Genomic DNA, 23,751 nt, shown 5'->3' on the forward strand with positions numbered 1-23,751 from the left:
ATGTTCATGGGCATCCAGATGCAGGGGCACCCCAAGAAGCTGGGTTTGCATTGAAACCAGACCCTGGTCTGAATGAGGCCTGGCAGCGAGCCAAAGAGGAACAAAAGGTAAGTCCCATATTTCTTACTTTGTGACCCAGTAAATCCTCTGCCAAGAGACTGACGGCCAGAGCTTTATTCCATCCACCCTCAGGAAAACCATCCACAATAAGTTCTAGTACGATAGCAAAATACTGCAGATGCTGGAAATCCGAAATAACAACAGAAAATGCTGGAAAAACTCAGCAGGCCAGGCAGCATCCGTGGAGAGAAATTAGAGTCAACGTTTCGGGTCAAAACCCTTTGTCAAGACTAAAGAGGCACAGGGAATGAAATAGATTAAGAGGCCGGGCTGCAATCGAACAAAAAAGAAGAGACATTAAGAGGTATTCAAAATGAGACGAGATGGTGATAGGACTAGTGGAGACAAAAGACGGCTCTAGATTAGGTGTGAAATGCGCTGGCAGAATGGGAGACAGCTGCCGTGTGAGAGAGAGAATAAAAAGGAGGGGGGGGGAAACCAAAACAAAGGGGTGGATAAAAAATATAAGTAAAAATGTAATAGGGGCCGAGGCTATGATCTGAAATTGTTGAACTCGATATTGAGTCCGGAAGGCTGTAAAGTGCCTAATCGAAAGATGAGGTGCTGTTCCTCGAGTTTACGCTGAGCTTCCGTGGAACAATGCAAGAGGCCAAGGACGGTGAGGTCTGAGTGGGAATGGAGCGGTGAATTAAAATGACAGGCGACCGGAAGCTCGGGGTCACCCTTACAGACTGACTCTAATTTCTCTCCACGGATGATGCCTGGCCTGCTGAGCTTTTCCAGCATTTTCTGTTGTTATTTCACAATAAGTTCTTCCAATTTCTGTTCTGAATGTAGTTTTGTCTAATTTAAACGCTTGTCTCCTGGGGGGGGAAATTCAGTTGGTTTGCGCCTCCCGTTAGCACCTTAAGAGGGCGCTAATGGGGCACAAAGCAACTAGCGCCCGGGCGCGGCGATGTTTGCGCCGCTCACGAAATTAACTAGACATTTTGCGGTGGCGCTAAACACTACCGCCACCATCTCCTACGCCGGCAGATCATGGCATCAGTCGAGTGCGCAACACCCCGGTAGCGCCCTGGACCGGATATTGAGTGGCGCCCCCTGCCTTACCGCCTGCCGCTAACAATGACAGGTTGAGGGGAGCGTTTTGCAGTCAGGAAGGGACTGGGGGAGCGCTATTTAAAGGCGACCACTTCCTGCCTTTTTTTGTTGGTGACATTTTTGCACCACGCATTCTGAGAGAGAGAGAGAGAGAGACTTCTGGAGAGATTCAACGCTGTGTGAGTTTTGGGAACTGAGCAGCACTTTGCAGTTTCATTTTGATTTGCCCTTCCTTGTATCGATTTAGAAGAGACTATGGGGGCTGCACTCTGAGCTCTTTCCCTGGGCCTCTCCATTGTTCTTTCCAGCAGATTTGATGTACAGGTCTCTCCAGGCCGAGATTCAAGGCTGCAATGAGCAGGATGTGGATTGAGAGCAAGATCGACCCTCCCCTTTAAGAACTGGCCGGTGCCATTGTGTCTGTGTTCCATTGCTGACTGGCATCACCTGAGCTTCGCCAGCGCTCTGAGGTAGCGCCTCGCTCCTCGGCGTTAGCACCTTAAGACAGGCGTGAAGCGCCTGATTTAGCGCTCCAATCACCTCCGGGGCGATAAAAGCCAAGTTTGCAGTCGGAGGCGATAATTAGCACCAGGCGCTAATCTTTGCGCCCAGCCAATAATTGCTCCCCAAATGGGGCGATACTGAATTTCTCCCCCCTGGTCTTTCTTTGAAGTAATATTTTGGACTTGCCTCATCCATACCATATAACATTTTCTGTGTCTTCATGAGGTCGCCCGTTAACTTTCTCCAGATTATAGAGCTTGAGCTCCCTTATCTTTCCCCATAGCTCATCTCCTTTAGGCAGATTATTATTTGAATGGCAATAGATTGGGAGAAGGGGAAGTGCAAAGAGACCTGGGTGTTCTTGTGCACCAGTCGCTGAAGGTAAGCATGCAGGTGCAGCAGGCGGTTAGGAAGGCAAATGGTATGTTGGCCTTCGTAGCAAGAGGGTTCGAGTACAGGAACAAGGATGTCTTGCTACAGTTGTACAGGGCCTTGGTGAGACCGCACCTTGAGTATTGTGTGCAGTTCTGGTCGCCTTACCTGAGGAAGGACGTTCTTGCCATGGAAGGAGTGCAGCGAAGATTCACCAGGCTGATACCTGGGATGGCAGGAATGACGTATGAGGAGAGATTGTGTCGATTGGGCTTTTACTCACTGGAGTTTAGAAGATTGAAAGGGGAACTCATCGAAACCTATAAAATTCTGTCAGGCCTGGACAGACTAGATGCAGGAAGGATGTTTCTGATGGCCGGGGAGTCCAGAACCAGGGGTCATAGTCTAAGGATAAGGGGTAAGCCATTTAGGACTGAAATGAGGAGGAATTTCTTCACCCAGAGAGTGGTGAACCTGTGGAATTCTCTGCCACAGAGGGCGGTGGAGGCCAGTTCATTAAATATATTCAAGAAGGAGTTGGATATATTTCTTGAGGCTAAAGGGATCAAGGGATATGGGGAGAAGGCAGGGACAGGGTACTGAATTTGGATGATCAGCCATGATCTCATTGAATGGCGGAGCAGGCTCGAAGGGCCGAATGGCTACTCCTGCTCCTATCTTCTATGTTTCTATGTTTCCTTTACACTTGGGATCATCAATGTTGTTATTTGCACCTTCTCCAATGCAGGTTTGGCCTTTTGTGGTGTGCCATCTCGAACCGAATACACTCCAGGTGAAGTCTGCCAAGTACACTGTAAAATCTCAGCACAGTCTGTGTAGACTTGTTTTCTGCTGAACTGGCTAAATACCCCAGCATTTCATTTACTTTTTGAATTGGTTAGTGACACTACAGGATTTGAATACTTTAATCTATACAGTGCTGCATTGTTCAAGATGTCGTCTTTCAGGCAAAACAGTAGGGGGAGAAATTGGGTGAGTAGCGCCACCTGTTAGCGCCTAAAGAGGCAGTCAGTGGCTGTAGCGCCACTGGCTGCGTCTCCGGCGATATTCAGTAGGGGCGCTAATGGTGGCGTTAGGCATTTGCGCTGCGCCGCCACTGATGACGTCATCGGTGTGCGCAGCGCCCCATCCGTGCCCCGTTCGCGATATTTGGTAGCGAACGCCGCAGTTGCGCTGCTCGCTACCCGCGCCCGGTTCACGGGGCCTTACTGTGCCGGCAGCGGCGCAAGTTAAGGTGGAGGTGCGGGGCGGCCGCTTTTTCGGCGGCCGCCTGCCAGCACCTCCGTCCCCGGCCTCCTAACACCCCCCCCCCCGCGGCATTGCCGGCTGTTTCCCGAGAGCCCGGCACTTCTCCTTGGTGCCGGGCTCATTTGCCGGAACTCGCGAGCGGGGATCGCGCTGTTGCAGGCACCTCCTCCTTAACAGTGGGAGGAAGGCCTGCAGTACCGCAGCGTGCCGTGCCGCAGCATGTGGCGCTGCGGCACGTTGCGCTGCGATATTCAGTTTCAGCGCCCTAAGAGGGACGCGGAGCGCCTCGAGCCTCGCCCCGTCTCCCTCGAGGGGCACTGAAACTGAATTTCTGGCGATCGGTATCACTCCGATCGCTGCGCTAAATCCTGCGCTCAGGCGACTTTTGCGCCCCAACCCAATCTCTTGGCCTAAATGTCTTAATCTAAATCTAAATGTCTTAATCTAAATGTACACTCTCGGGAGCCGCAAGCCTACATTTCGTTGTATTGCACTTGTGCACTAACAATGACAATAAAAGTTGATTTGATTTGATTTGATTTTGATTAAACAGTAAATAAAGAAAACAATTCCATTTATCTAGCACCTTTCATGACTTCTGGAGGTCCCAAATCGCTTCACTGCTAATGAATTACTTTCTGAAGTGTGGTAACTGTTGCAATGTAGAAACATGGCAGCCAATCTCCACACAGGAAGATCAATGACCAATGAAACTGTTTTGTTAGAGGAGTTGATTGAGAGATAAATGTTGGCCAGGACATCGGGAGAAAAACCCTGCTCTTCTTTTAATACTGTTACTGGATCTATGACGTTCACAGGTGAGGACAGACTGGACTTCACTAACATCTCATCTGAAAGGCAGCACCTCTGACAGCGCAACACTCTAGCAGTACTGCACTGGAGTGCCAGCCAAGCCCATGCTCTCGAACCTTTCCCACACCATCCGACTCAGAGTGAAGAAGGAGCCAAGGTGGACACCAATCCTAATTTCTTCACTCACTATTGATACTGCTATGGAACAATCTTTGTTACATTCAATGCTCTCTACACTGTCCCATCAGTTTAGGGCAGGTACAGCACGGGTTAGATACAGAGTAAAGCTCCCTCTACACTGTCCCATCAAACACTCCCTGGGCTGTTACAGCACGGGTTAGATACAGAGTAAAGCTCCCTCGACACTGTCCCATCAAACACTCCCAGGGCAGGTACAGCACGGGTTAGATACAGAGTAAAGCTCCCTCGACACTGTCCCATCAAACACTCCCAGGGCAGGTACAGCACGGGTTAGATACAGAGTAGAGCTCTCTCTACACTCTCCCATCAAACACTCCCAGGGCAGGTACAGCACGGGTTAGGTACAGAGTAAAGCTCCCGCAATACTGTCCCATCAAACACTCCCAGGGCAGGTGCAGCACGGGTTAGATACAGAGTAAAGCTCCCACTACACTGTCCCATCAAACACTCCCAGGGCAGGTACAGCACGGGTTAGATACAGAGTAAATCTCCCTCTACACTGTCCCATCAAACACTCCCGGGGCAGGTACAGCACGGGTTAGATACAGAGTAAAGCTCCCTCTACACTGTCCCATCAAACACTCCCAGGGCAGGTACAGCACGGGTTAGATACAGAGTAAAGCTCCCTCTACACTGTCCCATCAAACACTCCCAGGGCAGGTGCAGCATTGGTTAGATACAGAGTAAAGCTCCCTCTACACTGTCCCATCAAACACTCCCAGGGCAGGTACAGCACGGGTTAGATACAGAGTAAATCTCCCTCTACACTGTCCCATCAAACACTCCCAGGGCAGGTGCAGCACGTGTTAGATACAGAGTAATGCTCCCTCTACAATGTCCCATCAAACACTCCTGGGGCAGGTACAGCACGGGTTAGATACAGAGTAAAGCTCCCTCTACACTGTCCCATCAAACACTCCCAGGGCAGGTACAGCACGGGTTAGATATAGAGTAAAGCTCCCTCTACACTGTCCCATCAAACACTCCCAGGGCAGGTACAGCACGGGTTAGATACAGAGTAAAGCTCCTTCTACACTGTCCCATCAAACGCTCCCAGGGCAGGTACAGCACGGGTTAGATACAGAGTAAAGCTCCTTCTACACTGTCCCATCAAACGCTCCCAGGGCAGGTACAGCACGGGTTAGATACAGAGTAAAGCTCCCTCTACACTGTCCCATCAAACACTCCCAGGGCAGGTACAGCATGGGTTAGATACAGAGTAAAGCTCCTTCTACACTGTCCCATCAAACGCTCCCAGGGCAGGTACAGCACGGGTTAGATACAGAGTAAAGCTCCCTCTACACTGTCCCATCAAACACTCCCAGGGCAGGTACAGCACGGGTTAGATACAGAGTAAATCTCCCTCTACACTGTCCCATCAAACACTCCCAGGGCAGGTACAGCACGGGTTAGATACAGAGTAAAGCTCCCTCTACACTGTCCCATCAAACACTCCCAGGGCAGGAACAGCACGGGTTAGATACAGAGTAAAGCTCCCTCTACACTGTCCCATCAAACACTCCCAGGGCAGGTACAGCACGGGTTAGATACAGAGTAAAGCTCCCTCTACACTGTCCCATCAAACACTCCCAGGGCAGGTACAGCACGGGTTAGATACAGAGTAAAGCTCCCTCTACACTGTCCCAGCAAACACTCCCAGGTTAAATAAAGTGGTTGAATCATGATAAAGCTCTCTTTTTTGAGTCCCAGACTTTAATCTCAATCTCAGTAGACCCCCTTCGCTCCAGCGTTTCAGTTGATCGTTGCATTCCCCTTGCTTTTCCGAATACGTGTTCATTTAAAGCTGTCGACTTGCATCACAAGTAATTCGACTGTGAATTGAAAGTGCTGACTCAGAAAAGTACTTTTTATTTTAATTTGCTCATGGCCCCAGGTGTAGAGTAGAAAGGACATCCTCTCTGAAACCATTCTTCATCCCTTAATAGTACCAGCTCTTACCTGGGAGCTGTGGAAGTGATTCGATCACTCATTACAAGGTGATACATTCTGTTCACTTACACCACACTGTATTCCGAGCAGCTGCTTGTATTTGTACATTTTTTGCTGCTATTCATAACAACCTAGATGGAATAGCATAAGTGGTAATCTGATGGAGAGATCGCGTGCCACTGATCATTCTGGGAGCCTATTATTTGATTTTAGAGAACACAGTGGAGGCAGTGGATGAAGGCGTTGATCACCAGACGAGACAGAAACTGTCATTTGAAGAAAAGACAGCTCAATGTGGGAGCCAGACTTGAAAACAAAACTATAAAAGAACTTACTGATACATCGCTGTTTAGCAAAATCTTTTCTTGTAATGGAGCGAATCTGTCTTTTTTTCCCTTTAGCTCTTTCTCCCTCTTTCTCGCTCTCTGTCTCTCCTCAGTTGCTGTCTCTTTTTCACTGGGTCGGTCTCTCACATGTGCAGCCATGTGCACAGAAAGTTTCCAGTCTATGTATTTATTTCTCACTTTACGAAAAAGCCCAGCATTTTATCTTGGGCGCTACTTCTCAACTTTGGGATACATCCAGCTATTAATTTCTCGCTGCTGAGGGGACATTTCAATGGCCTTGGACACACAGGGTTTGTAGGATATTGCCAAGGGGAAGCATGTCATTAAAGAACAACAACAACTTGTATTTATATAGCACCTTTAACGTAGTAAAACGTCCCAAGGCACTTCACAAGAGTATTAAAAGACAAAACATTTGACACCAAGCCACATAAGGATAAATTAGGGCAGGTGACCAAAAGCTTGGTCAAAAAGGGAGGTTTTAAGAAGCGTCTTAAAGGAGGAAAGAGAGGTAGCGAGGCGGAGAGGTTTAGGGAGAATTCCAGAGCTTAGGGCCCAGGCAACAGAAGGCACGGCCGCCAATGGTTGAGCGATTATAATCAGGGATGCTCTAGAGGGCAGAATTAGAGGAGCGCAGATATCTCGGGGACTAGAGGAGATTACAGAGATGGGGAGGGGCGAGGCCATGGAGGGATTTGAAAACAAGGATGGGAATTTTGAAATCGAGGCGCTGCTTAACCGGGAGCCAATGTAGGTCAGCGAGCACAGGGGTGATGGGTGAGCGGGACTTGGTGCAAGTTAGGGCACGGGCAGCCGAGTTTTGGATGACCTCAACTTTACGTAGGGTAGAATGTGGGAGGCCAGCCAGGAGTGCGTTGGAATAGTCAAGTATAGAGGTAACAAAGATGAGGAGGAATTTCTTCACCCAGAGAGTGGTGAACCTGTGGAATTCTCTACCACAGAAGGCAGTAGAGGCCAATTCATTAAATATATTCAAGAAGGAGTTAGATATATTTCTTAAGGCTAAAGGGATCAAGGGGTATGGGGAGAAGGCAGGGACAGGGTACTGAATTTGGATGATCAGCCATGATCTCATTAAATGGCGGAGCAGGCTCGAGGGGCCGAATGGCCGACTCCTGCTCCTACCTTCGATGTTTCTATGATTCTAAAGCCACGGATGAGGGTTTCAGCAGCGGATGAGCTGAGGCAAAGGCGGAGACGGGCGATGTGATGGAGGTGCAAATAGGCGGTCTTTGTTATGCTGTGGATTTGTGGTCGGAAGCTCATCTCAGGGTCAAATACGACGCCAAGGGACTTGAGCACATAAATCTAGGCTGACGCTCCAGTGCAGTGCTGAGGGAGTGCTGCACTGTTGGAGGTGCTGTCCTTCAGATGAGGCGTTAAACCGAGGCCCCGTCAGCTCCCTCAGGTAGACGTAAAAGATCCCAGGGCACTATTCCGGAGAAGAGCAGGGGAGTTATCATGGCCAATATTTATCCCTCAACCATTAGAACATAAGAACGTAAGACGTAGGAGCAGGAGTAGGTCAATACGATCATGGCTGATCTGATCTTGGCCTCAACTCCACTTCCCTGCCCTCTCCCCATAACCCTCGACTCCCTTATCATTCAAAAATCTGTCTGTCTCCACCTTAAATATATTCAATGACCCAGCCTCCACAGCTCTCTGGGGAAGAGAATTCCAAAGATTCCCGACCCTCTGAGAGGAGAAATTCCTCCTCATTTCCAATCTAATAAATTTCAATCAACATAACAAAAACAGTTTATCTGGTCATTATCACATAGCTGTTTGTGGGAGCTTGCCGTGCGCAAATTGGGTGCCGTGTTTCCCACATTACAACTCCACTTCAAAATTAATTCACTGGCTGTAAAGCGCTTTGAGACATCTGGTGGTCGTGAAAGGCGCTATGTAAATGTAAGTCTTTCTTTCTTTCAAGTTTGCAAACAGTGTGGTTCAGCCTCAGACAGATGTTCGGGAGAGGGATGGAGTCAGTGGCGGGGGAACGGAGTTTGTGGCAGGGACCGAAAACAATGGCTTCGGTTTTCCCAATATTTAAATGGAGAAAATTTCTGCTCATCCAGAACTGTATGTCGGACAAGCAGTCTGACAATTTAGAGACAGTGGAGGGGTTGAGAGAAGTGGTGGTGAGGTAGAGCTGGGTGTCGTCAGCGTATATGTGGAAACTGACGCTGTGTTTTCGGATGATGTCACCAAGGGGCAACATGTAGATGAGAACTAGGAGGGGCCAAGGATAGATCCTTGGGGGACACCGGCGGTAACGATGCGGGAGCGGGAAGAGAAACCGTTACAGGCGATTCTCTGGCTACGATTAGATAGATAAGAATGGAACCAGGCGAGTGCAGTCCCACCCAGCTGGACGACGGACGAGAGGTGCTGGAGAAGGATGGAATGGTCAACCGTGTCAAAGGCTGCAGACAAGTCAAGAAGGAAGAAGAGGGATAGATTACCTTTGTCACAGTCACAAAGGATGTCATTTGTGACTTTGATGAGAGCCATTTTGGTACTGTGGGAAGGGCGGAAACCTGATTGGAGGGATTCAAACATGGAGTTGCGGGAAAGATAGGCACGGATTTGGGAGGCGACAAAACGTTCAAGGACTTTGGAGAGGAAAGGGAGGCTGGAGATGGGGAGGAGAAGTCAAGGGTTGTTTTCTTGAGGAGAGAAACATAGAAAAATAGGAGCAGGAGTAGGCCATTCGGCCCATCGAGCCTGCTCCGCCATTCAATGAGATCATGGCTGATCCTCTATCTCAATACCATATTCCCGCTCTCTCCCCATACCCCTTGATGCCTTTTGTGTCTAGAAATCTATCTATCTCCTTCTTAAATATATTCAGTGACTTGACCTCCACAGCCTTCTGTGGTAGAGAATTCCACAGGTTCACCACCCTCTGAGTGAAGAAATTTCTCCTCATCTCATCCTAAATGTCCTACCCCATATCCTGAGACTGTGACCCCTCGTTCTAGACCCCCCCAGCCAGGGGAAACATCCTCCCTGCATCAAGTCTGTCTAGTCCTGTCAGAATTTTATATGTTTCAATGAGATCCCTCTCATTTTTCGAAACTCTAATGAAAACAGGCCTAGTCGACCCAATCTCTCCTCATACGACAGTCCTGCCATCCCAGGAATCAGTCTGGTGAACCTTCGCTGTACTCCCTCTATGGCAAGTATATCCTTTCTTAGGTAAGGAGACTAAAACTGCACACAGTACTCTAGGTGTGGTCTCACCAAGGCCCTGTACAACTGTAGTAAGACATCCTTGCTCCTGTACTCAAATCCTCTTGCAATGAAGGTCAACATACCATTTGTCTTCCTAACTGCTTGCTGCACCTGCATGTTTGCTTTCAGTGACTGGTGCACAAGGACACCCAGGTCCCTTTGTACATCAGCATTTCCCAATCTATCACCATTTAAATAATACTCTATTTTCCGGTTTTCCTACCGAAGTGGATAACTTCACATTTATCAACGTTATACTGCATCTGCCATGTATTTGCTCAATTACTCAACTTGTCTAAATCGCCTTGAAGCCTCTTTGCATCCTCCTCACAACTCACAAATCCACCTAGTTTCGTCAGCAAACTTGGAAATAATACATTTGGTTCCCTCATCCAAATCATTGATATATATTGTGAATAGCTGGGGCCCAAGCACTGATCCCTGCGGTACCCCACTAGTCACCACCTGCCACCCCGGAAAAGACCCATTTAATCCTACTCTCTGTTTCCTGTCTGTTAACTAATTTTCAATCCATGCCAATATATTACCCCCAATCCCATGTGCTTTAATTTTGCACAGTAACCTCTTATGTGGGACTTTATCAAAGGCCTTCTGAAAATCCAAATACACCACATCCACTGGTTCTCCCTTATCTATTCTACCAGTTACATCCTCAAAAAATTCCAGTAAGTTTGTCAAACATGATTTCCCTTTCATAAATTCATGTTGACTTTGTCTAATCCCGTTGATATTTTCTAAGTGTCCTGTTATCACATCCTTTATAATAGACTCTAGCATTTTCCCTACTACTGATGTTAGGCTAACTGGTCTGTAGTTCCCTGTTTTCTCTCTCCCTCCTTTTTTAAATGGTGGGGTTACATTTGCCACCCTCCAATCTGCAGGAACTGTTCCATAATCTATAGAATTTTGGAAGATGACAACCAATGCATTCACTATTTCCATGGTTACCTCTTTTAGTACTCTGGGATGTAGATTATCAGACCCTGGGATTTATCAGCTTTCAGTCCCATTAATTTCTCCAGCACTATTTTTTTTACTAATACTAATTTCTTTTAATTCCTCCTTCTCACTCGACCCTTGGGGGGAGAAATTGGGTATAGCCCCGTTTGGGGCGTTAGAATTGGCAGTGCGCAAATTTTATCGCCAGGCGCAACTTATCGCCACCTCGAGCGATATTGGGTTGCTGCGCCCCTAAAGGTGATTGCGGCGTTGATTCAGGCGCTGCACGGGAGTCTTAAGGCGCTAACCCGACGGCGCTACTCAGTATGTTGGCGGCCGGGCGCAGCGCAGGTGCTGTCAATAATCGATTACCCCGAGACATGCTGGCGCCGGCCAGCTCTTAAAGGGGCGGGTCAATTAGGAGCAGCAGCCACACTCTGCGCCTTGTAGGCCTCAAAATCGGCGCTGTGCTTTCTGTGGCGTTACAAACTTTGAACATACGGCGAGGGTGAGGCAGAGAGCGGAGCGCTTTACCGATGGGGCATTGGATGCTTTGGTTGGCGAAGTGGAGCGCCGGCGAGCTGTGCTGTACCCCGACAATGGCAGGAGGCCTCATCAGAGCGAGTACCGCAGGGCTTGGAGGGAAGTTTGTCAAAGAGTCACCTCAAGCAGCATGGTGGCCAGGACTCCTGTGCAATGCAGGAAAAAGTTCAACGACCTCACTCGGGTCGTTAGGGTGAGTGCCTTTTTCGCCATCTTCTTCATCCCTCCATCTGCACCTGACATTATGGCTAGAGGGTGCTCGAAGCCCCAATGGCCATCTGTCAGCCAGCACCCATGGCCCTTTCTGGAAACACACATGCACATTCAGCTCAATGCATAATGGAAGGGCTATTCTTCCATGGGGGGCATGTGATGTCAGCTCAATGCATAATGGAAGGGCTAATCTACCATGGGGGGCATGTGATGTCAGCTCAATGCATAATGGAAGGGCTAATCTACCATGGGGGCATGTGATGTCAGCTCAGGCCAGCATGTTTCATCACTTCCCATCCTTTCTCCTGCAGGCCAAGCTGGCCAGGAACCGGAGGGAGCAGCTTCGCACCGGAGGAGGCCCTCCTCAGCTGCAGACACTGACGGACCTGGAGGAACCAATCCACCAGATTGTTGGAGGCCGGATGACTGGTCCTGTCACCACTGGAGCTGCCGACCCCATTGTGCACAGCGATGGTAAGGTCATCACCTTTTTGAACTCTCTCCTTCCACTTGTTCCCCCCACCAACATGCTTTTTCACATTGGACCCAAGTCAGAGCATTGCAGCACTCATGCATCCCTTGCTGCCACCCTGTCCTTTCGCTAAAGCCACTCTTCAACCTCCCTGCTATCAGATGCTGCATCACCAGCTCGGGAGCCGGGCCCTCAAGCTGCCACTGCCACTGACTCCGGAGGCGACGAGCAGGAGGAAGCTGGACCATCCCTGCCACCCTCATGCGAGCCAGCCCCTCTGCAGACTGGGGAGACTACTTCCCTGGAGGGGAGCGGGGGGGAATGCTCTGAGGAGGAAGCAGTTCCAGGAACCAGCAGGCTGCAGCAACGCGAGGGGGGTAGGGAAGCTCGGGGGCCGTCTCCCCGGAGGGCGAGTCAGGCCGTGAGTACTGCTGCACAGAGCGCAGAAGAGGTGCGTTCCCTCGCAGAAATGAGCGCCCAGGCTCGGCTCAGGCACACTGAGCTCATGGCTGCAGTGGCAAGGATGCCTGAATCCACTGAGACACTGGCAAGGAGTGTCCAAGACTTCGGGGCAGCACAGGCAAGGAGTGCGCAGGACTTCGGGGCAGCACAGGCAAGGAGTGCGCAGGACTTCGGGGCAGCACAGGCAAGGAGTGCGTAGGACTTTGGGGCAGCACTGGAAAGGACTGTCCACAGCTTCGGGGCAGCACTGGAAAGGACTGTCCAGGGCTTGACCGAAGCAGTGGAAAGGACTGTCCTGGCCTTCAGCGAAGCACTGGAAAGGACTGTCCAGGGCTTCACCGAAGCACTGGCACCTGCCACGCAAGTGCTGAGTGCTGCCACGCATTCACACGCTGGTCTCATGCAGACGCATATTGAGGCCACGCGACCAATGACTGCTGCCACCCTCGCTGGATCAGGTGGGATTAACCGGGGCCCTTGCAGCACCACAGCAGGGCATCAATCTGTGGACCAGCCGATTGGTGCTGCCCCGTCAGAGTGCCAGTGTGTCGGTCGACCAGGGAGCTGCTGTCCGCTCTCAGGATGTCAGCATTCCTGATGCCACCGCTGGCACGTCTCCACTGCAGCTGCCACCACCTGCAGGACAGACTGCTTCCACCCATGCACAGTTGGAGCAGTCAGCATCTGGGCCCTCCAGGCCCAGAGGTCGTCCAGGATGTCCCTCAGGGGCATCTGCGCTTTCGGACAGCCAGCAGGCCTCCCCCAGCCTTGATGCAGCCACTGGGGTCCCATTACGGAGGAGCTGCAGGAAGGGAAGGGGCCGATCTCGCAAGAGAAGTAGATCACCATCAAGGGGGAAAGAGTAGAAGGTGCAGCTGAGATGTCTTATTTGTAGAAACCAAGGCCGTGGATGCTGGTCTGAATGTTAGTAATGTTTTGGACAGTCTCCCGGGTGTGCGAGCCACTTATGTGTTAGTGTGTTAGTTTTGCTTTCTGTTGCCATTGCTTTGTCATGTTGGAAGGAAGCACACTTAGCAAAATAAACAACTTTTTTTATTTACATTGGCCATGTCTGATATTTACATTCACTGCCCTTCATAGGCTTTGGGTTATCCGGACGGTTCCATTCCTCCTCATCGAATGGCACCAAGCATTCCGTCAGAGGGGCCTAGAAGCGGCTTGTTATCAGCCTCTGACGGACGGCCCTTCCAGTTTGTTCCTCCCTTCCATCTTGGTCCTCCTCCTCCTCCTCCGCTGGTGCTTCAATGGCTGGTGGCATTGGCTGGGTGCGTAGGATGGCGAGGTTATGCAGCATGCAACAGACTACGACGAAGTGGGAGACTCGCTCTGGTGAGTACTGCAAGGCGCCTCCGGAATGGTCCAGACAGCGGAACCGCTGCTTCAGCACACCGATTGTGTGCTCCACAATGTTCCTCGTCGCCTGATGGCTCGCATTGAAGCGCTCTTCAGCAGGAGTGCTGGGCGAACGGAGCGGCGTCATCAGCCATGGGCACAGAGGATAGCCCTTGTCACCGAGAAGCCAGCCTCCTGGGTGAGCCGGGGCCTCGAATAGGTCTGCAGCTGAAGTCTGGCGCAGGATGAAGGCGTCGTGGCTGCTGCCAGGGAACTGCGCATTGACTGCGAGGATCAGCTGTCGGTGGTCACAGACCAGCTGAACATTCAAGGAATGGAACCCCTTGCGGTTGCGGAACTCCTCTGGATTCAAAACAGGTGCCCGCAAAGCCACGTGCGTGCAGTCAATGGCGCCCTGCACCATGGGGAAGTCCGCTATTGCTGCGAAGCCCTCTGCGCGCTCCCGCTGCTTCTCCAGTGTCACAGGGAAGGAGATGTACTGCCGCCTCCTTTTAAATAGGGCATCTGTTACCTGATGGATGCAGCAATGCACCGCAAACTGCGATATGTTAGCGATGTCCCCAGTTGCGGCCTGGAAGGAGCCGCTCGCATAGAAATTCAGGGCAACAGTCATCTTGACAGCCACCGACAGAGAGGTCCTGCACCTTATCTGAGGCTGCAGGTCTGGCTGAAGCAGGTGGCACAGCTCAGTCACCACCTCCTTTCTGAAGCGCAGCCTTCTACGACACTGCTCCTCTGACATGTTCAAGTAAGAGAACTGCTGTCGGAAAACCCTGGCAGTGTAAGGTCTGGTGTGGCGACGTCTGTTGGCCCTCCTCCGTCTGGCCATTCCTGGCCCTCTCTCCCTGCGTCTCTGTGCCCTTTCCAGATGGTTCAGCAGCAGGACGTTCCCCTCCAATGCAGCCCCCATAATAATAGTGCACAAGAAATTGTAAATGTTGTAAATGCTTACCAGCAGCAAGGTGATGGTCAGAAGGCTGAAGTTCCTCTGGCCAGCACTGGCTCACTGGTGCAATGGCTCTCAGAGTGCAGCTCAGCAACTCTGTGAAAGTCTCGAGGAAGTTGTGCTCCCAAAATGGCTGCCGCTTTTATACCAGTGCAGTCCCCTTTAAAGAGCGCCCCCCTAGCCTGAGAGCGACTGGGGAACGTTCCAGGTAAGCAGTCCTTATTAGTGCCAGGCGGAACGGAGGGGCGCAACACTGAATTTCCGGTCCGGGGCGCCCAAAAGGCGCTGCACACTGAGATGACGTTATGATCTGCCTGCGCCCGCGAGCGGGCGCTAAGGTTTAGCGCCGGCGCAAAATGCCCACTCAATATGGGAGGAGGCGCTGGGTTCACTGCGCCCGGCCGAAAATTGGCTAACGCCCCACTTCTCGGCCTCTTTAGGCGCTAATTGGAGGCGCTGCCAACTGAATTTCTCCCCCTTGGTTCCTTAGCATTTCTGGGAAGTTATTTGTGTCCTCTTCTGTGAAGACAGAACCAAAGTATTTGTTTAATTGCTCTTCCATTTCCTTGTTCCCCATTATAAATTCTCCCGTTTCTGACTGTAAGGGACCTACATTTGTCTTCACTAATCTTTTTCTTTTTACATACTTGTAGAAGCTTTTACAATCCACTTTTATGTTCCTTGCAAGTTTACTCTCATACTCTATTTTTCCCCTCTTAATCAATCTCTTGGTCCTTTTTTGCTGAATTCTAAACTGCTCCCATTCTTCAGGCTTGCTACTTTTTCTGGTAACTTTACATGACTCCTCTTTGGATCTAATACTATCCTTAATTTCTTTTGTTAGCCATGGTTGGGCCGCTTTTCCTTTTGTGTTTTTGCGCCAAAAAGGAATGTATAACTGTTGCAATTCATGCATTCGTTCCTTAAATGTTAGCCATTGCCTATCCACTGTCATGCCTTTTAATGAAGCTCCCCAATCTATCATAGCCAACTCACTCCTAATCCCATCGTAGTTTCCTTTGTTTAGATTTAGAACCCTAGTTTCGGATTGGACTTCTTTACTTTCCATTTAATAAAGAATTCTATCATATTATGGTCACTCTTCCCTAAAGGACCCTGCACAAGATTATTAATTAACCCCTTCTCATTGCACAATACCCAATCTAGGATAGCCTGTTCCCTAGATGGCTCCTCAATGTACTGGTCTAAAAAACCATCTCGTACACACTCCAGGAATTCATCCTCCACAGTATTATTGCTCATTTGGTTTGGCCAGTCTATATGTAGATTAAAGTCACCCATGATTACTGTAGTACCCTTGTTACATGCATCTCTAATTTCCTGTTTGATGCCATCCCCTACATTACCACTACTGTTTGGAAGCCTATAGACAATTCCCACCAATGTTTTCTGCCTCTTGGTGCTTCTTAGCTCCACCCAGACTGATTCTACATCTTGATTTTCTGAGCCAATATCCGTTCTCACTATTGCCCTGATTTCATCCTTTACTAACAAGGCCACCCCACCTCCTTTTCCTATTCGCCTGTCTTTCCTAAAGGGGTGATGACAGCAGATTTGAGGGAGAGGGGGACAGTACCTGAGGAGAGAGAACCATTAACATTGTCAGCTAACATGGGAGCCAGAAAAGGAAGTTGGGTGGTCAGCAGTTTGGTGGGAATAGGGTCGAGGGAGCAGGAAGTGGGTCTCATAGACAAGATGAGCGCAGAGAGGTCATGAAGGGAGATCGGAGAGAAACTGGAGAAAGATGTGAGTTCAGGGCTAGGGCAGGGGGGAGCCTTAAGAGTAAGTTTGGCCCAGTGGGCTAGGGGAAGGAAGGGAAGTGGCCGAGGCAGCTGAATGGATGGTCTCAATCTTAGAGACAAAGAAGTCCATGAGCTCCTCACACTTGTTGTCGGAGGTGAGGGTGGAGGAGACGGGGAGAGGGAAAGGAGTCAAGGTTAGATCCTTGGGGACATCAAAGGTAACAGTGCTGTGGAGGGAAGAAAAACCATGGCAGTGATTGGATCAGTAAGAGTGGAACCAAATGAGGGCACTTCCACACAACTGGATGCAGGGGAAGGTTTGTAGGAGGATAGTAACATAGCAACAGTTTCAGGCACATCTTTGGTCCATATAGCACACCTATAGGATCAGGAGTAGGCATTCAGCCCCTCGAGCCTGTTCCGCCTTTTCTCCATACATCTCTTGATAGCCTTACCTAACAAAAATCTTCAATTTCAGTCTTGAAAATTTCAATTGAACCAGCATCCACAGCCTTTTGGAGGAAGAAAGTTCCAGATTTCCATTATTCACAGTGTTGACTTGATGCATATCTGATAACCCTGAATCCCATTTTTTGACAAAAACCTTTCCAGTTCCTTCTTGAAACCTATTAAGGTATCTTGCTCCACCAGCTAAAATCATAGGCCTAGAAATTCAGTATAGCCACGTTTGGGGCGCTACAGCCGGGCGGCCGCTAAAGTTTGCGCCCGGCGCAACTTCGCGCCACCTTCGCCGATATTCAGTGGCATCGCCCCAAGAGGTTGCTGCTGCGCTAAAGCAGGCGATGCACGACTATCATTCGGCGCTAAGCCGGCGATCCGGGGCGCTAACACCGAGGACGGGCGCAGCGCAGGTGCGGCGAGTTGCTCAATGAAGGCAGACACGCTGGCGCCGGTCAGCTCTTAAAGGGGAAGGGTCGACTTGTTTGGCTGCCATGCCCTGCACACTGCAGCCCTGAAGCAAGGCCTGACCATTGCTGGTTCATCAGTTCTACGCCCTCAACCATGGGGAAGCCCGCTATTCTTCCAAAGCCAATTGCACGCTCTTGCTGCTTGTCCAGGGTCATGGGGAAGGAGATGTACTGACGTCTCCTTCTGAAAAGGGCATTGTTCACCTGGCAGATGCAGCAATGTACCGCGAACTGGGAGATGTTGGCAATGTCCCCAGTAGCGGATTGGAAGGAGCCAGTGGCATCGAAGTTGAGAGCCACCGTCACCTTCACTGCCACTGACAGAGACGTCCTGCTCCTCAGCTGTGGCTGCAGATCTCTGCGAAGCAGGTGGCAGATCTCAGTGACCACCTCCCTTCTGAATCGCATCCTCCGAACACACTGCTCCTCAGACATGTTCAGATATGAGAACTGCTGGCGGTATACCCTGGGTGGGTAAGGCCTCCTGTGCCGACGCCTGTTGGCCAATCTCCGTCTGGCCATGACTGGCACTCTCTCACGGCGTCTCTGATCCCTTTGAATGCAATGCAGAAAGCCAACGTTTCCACCCATTGCAGCCCCCATTATATGTGGCGACTCAAGGCTATGGCACTGAAAGTGAAATCCAAGTGCAAAGCTCTGGCCTGAAGCCACAAGTACCTGTGCAAGCGCTGAGTCAAAGCAGAAAGCTCTCTGCCTTTGTCTCTCTCCAAATATCCGTCTCTCACACAGAGGGATTGGCACAAAATGGCTGCCACTTATACTGCAGGAGGAGTCCCCTTTAAATAGCGCCCCCCGCGCCCCGCAGCGACTGGGAACCGTTCCCCTCTACCAGTCGCTGGGGGCGCCAGGCGCAAAGAAGGGCGGCGCCACTGAATTTCCGGTTTGGGGCGCACAAAGGGCGTTGCACGATGAAATGACGTCAGGATCGGCGCGCGCAGCTGAGCGCGCGCAAAGGCTTTGCGCCGCCGCTAAATCTTTACTGAAGTTGGGGAGAGGCGCAGATCATGCTGCGCCCGGCCGCTAGCCGCCTAGCGCCCCACATCTCCTCCTCCTGAGGCGCTAGCGGCTGGCGCAAACAACTGAATTTCTAGGCCATAGAATGGTTACAGCACAGAAGGAGGCCATTCGGCCTGTCGCGCCCGTGCCGGCACTCTGCAAGAGCACTTCAGCTAGTCCCACTGCCCCGCCCTTTCCCAGTAGTCCTGCAATTTCTTTTCCTTCAGGTGCTTATCCATTCCCTTTTTGAAAGCCGTGATTGAATCTGCCTCCACCACCCTTTCAGGCAGTGCATTCCAGATCATAACCTTTCATAATTTTAAACATGTCTATCCTATCCTCTCTCAGTCTTCTATTTTCAAGAGGGAAAAGGCACAAGATACTCAATCCTTCCTCATACATCATTCCTTTCACTATAGGATGGTGTAGTCGCTGGGTCAAAAGCTGCAGAGAGGTTGAGAAGGACAAAGAGGGATATTCACCACCGCTACAATCACAGAGGATGTCATTTGTTATTTTTTAATTCATTCTTGGGATGTGAGCATCGCTGGCAAAGTCAGCATTTATTGCCCATCCCTAATTGCCCTCGAGTGGCTTGCTAGGCAATTTCAGAGGGCAGTTAAGAGTCAACCACATTGCTGTTATGATGGACCTTTATAAAACACTGGTCCGACCTCAACGGGAGTATTGTGTCCAATTCTGAGCACCGCACTTTAGGAAGGATGTGAAGGCCTTAGAGAGGGTGCAGAAAAGATTTACAAGAATGATTCCAGGGATGAGGGACTTCAGTTACGTGGATAGACTGGAGAAGCTGGGGTTGTTCTACTTAGAGCAGAGAAGGTTGAGAGAAGATTTGATAGAGGTGTTCAAAATCATGAGGGGTCTAGACAGAGTAGATAGAGAGAAACTGTTCCCATTGGCGGAAGGGTCGAGAAACAGAGGACACAGATTTAAGGTGATTGGCAGAAGAACCAAAGGCGACATCAGGAAAAACATTTTTACTCAGCAAATGGTTAGGATCTGGAATGCACTGCCTGAAAAGGTGGTGGAGGCAGATTCAATCGCAGCTTTCAAAAGGGAACTGGATAAGTACCTGAAGGAAAAAAATTGCAGGGCTACGGGGAAAGGGCGGGGGAGTGGGACTAGCTGAAGTGCTCTTGTAGAGAGCCGGCACGGGCTCGACGGGCCGAATGGCCTCCTGTGCTGTAACCATTCTATGGGTCTGGAATCACATGTAGGCCAGATTAGTGAACCAGATGGGTTTTTACAACAATGTGGTAGTTTCATGGTCACCGTCACTGACACTAACACTGGCTTTTTATTCCAGATTTATTAAATTAATTGAATTTAAATTCCCCAGCTGCCGTGGTGGAATTTGAACTCATGTCTCAGAGATCATTAGTTCAGACCTCTGGATTATTAGTCTAGTAACATAACCACGATGCTACCGTCCCTTTCTTTGATTAGGGCTGTTTCAATGCTGAGGCAGGGATGGAAACCTGATTGGAGGGATTCAAATATGGAGTTGCAGGAGAGACAGCTGGTAGTGGAGAAAAGAAGCTGGCGATTATTTTTGCTGTCTAGAATGATCTTGGGAGTAGATGGCGACTTTGGCAAGCCTGATAGTGTTTGATGTGGTCCAGCCAGATCGGACGATGGATGGCTAAACCAGCTGTATGCTAGATAGGCTCATGCCTATTCCCCTTGGAGCTGAGTCATAGAGTCATCACGGCACAGGAGGAGGCCATTTGCTCCATCGAGTCCATGCCAGCTCTCTGTAGAGCAATCCAGTCAGTCCCATTCCCCTGCTCTATCCCCGTAGCCCTGCAAGTTTATTTCCCTCATAGAAACATAGAAGATAGGAGCAGGAGTAGGCCATTCGGCCCCTCGAGCTCACTCCACCATTCAATGCGATCATGGCTGATCATCCAAACTCAGTACCCTGTCCCTGCCTTCTCCCCATATCCCTTGATCCCTTTAGCTTTAAGAAATATATCCAACTCCTTCTTGAATATATTTAATGAATTGCCTCTACTGCCTTCTGTGGTAGAGAATTCCACAGATTCACCACTCTCTGGGTGAAGAAATTCCTCCACATTTCAGTCCTAAATGGCTTACCCCTTATCCTTAGACTGTGACCCCTGGTTCTGGACTCCCCGGCCATCGGGAACATCCTTCCTGCATCTAGTCTGTCTAGTCCTGTTAGAATTTTATAAGTTTCAATAAGATCCCCTCTCATTCTTCTAAACTCCAGCGAGTACAAGCCCAATCGACCCAATCTCTCCTCATACATCATTCCTGCCATCCCAGGTATCAGCCTGGTGAATCTTTGCTGAACTCCTTCCATGGCAAGAACATCCTTCCTCAGATAAGGCGACCAAAACTGCACACAATACTCAAGATGTGGTCTCACCAAGGCCCTGTACAACTGCAGCAAGACACCCTTGTTCTTGTACTCGAACCCTCTCGCTACGAAGGCCAACATACCATTTGCCTTCTTAACCACCTGCTGCACCTGCATGCTTACCTTCAGCGACTGGTGCACAAGGACACCCAGGTCTCATTGCACTTCCCCTTCTCCCAATCTATTGCCATTCAGATAATAATCTGCCTTCCTGTTTCTGCTACCAAAGTGGATAGTCTCACATTTATCCACGTTATATTGCATCTGCCATGCTTCTGCCCAATCACCCAACCTGTCCAAATCATACTAGAGTTTCTCGGCATCCTCCTCACAGCACACACGCCCACCCAGCTTTGTGTCGTCTGCAAATTTGGAGATATTACATCTAGTTCCCTTGTCTAGATAATTAATATATATTGTGAATAGCTCAAGTGCCTATCCAGTCTCCCTTTGAAAACACTGAGTGATTCCGCTTCCACCACTTCCGTAGTAGTGAAGATGGGATTCGCGCCAGGGTTAACGACCACAGTGGGAGAGAATAAGGGTTTTACTGAGAACAAGGGCATAAAAGGTGGGGGTGAGGGAGTATTGAGCAGATCAAATGAAATAATGTGGCGAATGGAAGACTAAAGGACAGGCAGTTGGGAGTGTGAAAATAATAACAGGATTGCATATTTCTCTCTCACACCAAACCAGATCAGATCATTCTCCTGAGCACAGACAAATCATGAGTACAGAAAACTGAATAACACAAAATGCAATATTGCAGCATCACCAAACCTACCCCTTTTTGTAAAAGAATCTCAGTCGCCTTCGTTCTGTCCGGTTCTGGTAGTTTCCGACACTCCACCTGCATGCGAAGGTTTCCTGCTCTGGTGAGCGGCATTCCGTAATCCGAGGCCTTTCCAAAGGAACTGTAGCAGAAGGAGAGATATACTGGCGATAGTGCAACACATTGAAAAGAGCTGCAGCCTTGTCCCAGGAATGCACTCAGCCGGTTTCCTAAGGCTGGCTGCACAAAAGTTTGCCACACAAGGACTATCAGAACAATACTGAAATCCCATACCTCGTTCGCCCTGTAGTGGAAGGTCCAGCCATTGCACAATCTCTTTTATGATGGACAGATCAATAATGCGGCAATGCCAATACTTGAATCCTCAATACAAAATTCAGATTGGTCTGTTCATGAGGACTCTTCTTCCCCACCCCAGACAATCTCCCTTTTTTTTCCCCAACGTAACTGACCCTCTGGCACTTTACGAAACTGACCATACTTCCTGTGTTAATCTTGACAGAAAGTGTCAGCAGACTATTCAACCATAGGGACAACATGGGACAGTCCAATTCTGTCCTCACCTGACAGTGACAGAGACCTGACCCATCTCCCCCACCCTAACCCAGTGATTGAGACATAAACTGTAGCGCTAACACTGTAACAGAGCAAATCAGCTGACTCAGTACAACCATGTGACCTTCTGGATCTATGGCTCAGCTAGTCATTACCTGAACCAGCAGGCCCAATGGGGAGCTGTCAGTTAGTGCCTGTCTAACTCACTCAGTTTTAACATACTGTTTATTAAGGGGAGTCTGGAAAAACTGTAACAACGCTCCCAGTGTCCTCTCTCACATTATTAATGATCATGCTTTGCTTTGAAAACTCAACTCACCTTCTATTGATTGTGACGGTGGAAGGAAAACTTTTAAAGTGTTGCTGAATTCACTGAAATTGCCAACGTTGGGATATGTGCTTCTCAGTCGGACCACGTACTCCTTCCCCGTCGCAAAGCTGTAGACTGGCTGTGGTGGATGCTGGCTTGGCAAGGTTTCAATCTGTCAAGACAGGGAAATTCAGCAAAGGGCACAGTCCCTGTTTCATTGCAGAGAACGGGGTAAAACAAAGAGGCAGCAAGGGCAGGAATTACAAGGTAAGCAGCATTAGATTTCCAGAACCAACCCCTAAAGTCATTCATTTTGTTCTATTGACAGAAAAGCAAAATGTAAATGGTTAAAAGTCCACCATGCATACTGTACGCACTGGCCGGGCCATTTTCACTGTCGCAGCTGATGCAGTTGTTAATGGTCAGCCGCCAATGTACAATGAAATGAGAAAGTGCTATTCATAGAATCATAGAATGGGTACAGCACAGAAGGAGGCCATTCGGCCCGTCGAGCCCGTGCCGGCTCTCTGCAAGAGCACTTCAGCTAGTCCCACTCCCCGCCCTTTCCCCGTAGCCCTGCAAATTCTTTTCCTTCAGGTACTTATCCAACTCCCTTTTGAAAGCCGTGATTGAATCTGCCTCCACCACCCTTTCAGGCAGTGCATTCCAGATCCGAACCACTCGCTGCGTAAAAAGGTTTTTCCTCATGTCACCTTTGGTGCTTCTGCCAATCACTTTAAATCTGTGTCCTCTGGTTCTCGACCCTTCTGCCAATGGGAACAGTTTCTCTCTATCTACTCTGTCCTGACCCCTCATGATTTTGAACACCTCGATCAAATCTCCTCTCAATCCTCTCTGCTCTAAGGAGAACAACCCCAGCTTCTCCAGTCTCTCCACGTAACTGAAGTCCCTCATCCCTGGAACAATTCTCGTAATTCACCACTCGGCCTGTCACGCCCACTCCTTCCACTCTGTCTTCTCAGTTTATTTAATCTCCTGGGGACATGAATAACACTCGAAGATGTAATACCCTGAAATTTCTTCTGATCTCCCCACACCTATAATAAAATGAAAGCTGCCATTATAATTGGTTCTTTTGCAGGATCTCGGA

At 49.6% G+C, this 23,751-nt stretch overlaps 1 protein-coding gene across 1 annotated transcript in view; it reads right to left on the minus strand.

Moving 5' to 3' along the window:
• Positions 1-23,751, minus strand: part of LOC147123909 (growth hormone receptor-like) — a 558,256-nt gene that overhangs the window by 111,578 nt on the left and 422,927 nt on the right. Inside the window, exons 6-7 of the mRNA XM_085964446.1 lie at positions 22,650-22,812; positions 21,767-21,896 (exon numbers count right to left, since the gene is read on the minus strand). Coding sequence (XP_085820572.1) covers positions 21,767-21,896; positions 22,650-22,812 — 293 coding nt within the window. The remainder of the gene's footprint in view (positions 1-21,766; positions 21,897-22,649; positions 22,813-23,751) is intronic.

The sequence above is a fragment of the Somniosus microcephalus genome, chromosome 1, assembly GCF_052327205.1.
Source record: "Somniosus microcephalus isolate GS21.2 chromosome 1, FLI_Smic_1.0, whole genome shotgun sequence".
In the NCBI taxonomy this organism is placed as follows: domain Eukaryota; kingdom Metazoa; phylum Chordata; class Chondrichthyes; order Squaliformes; family Somniosidae; genus Somniosus; species Somniosus microcephalus.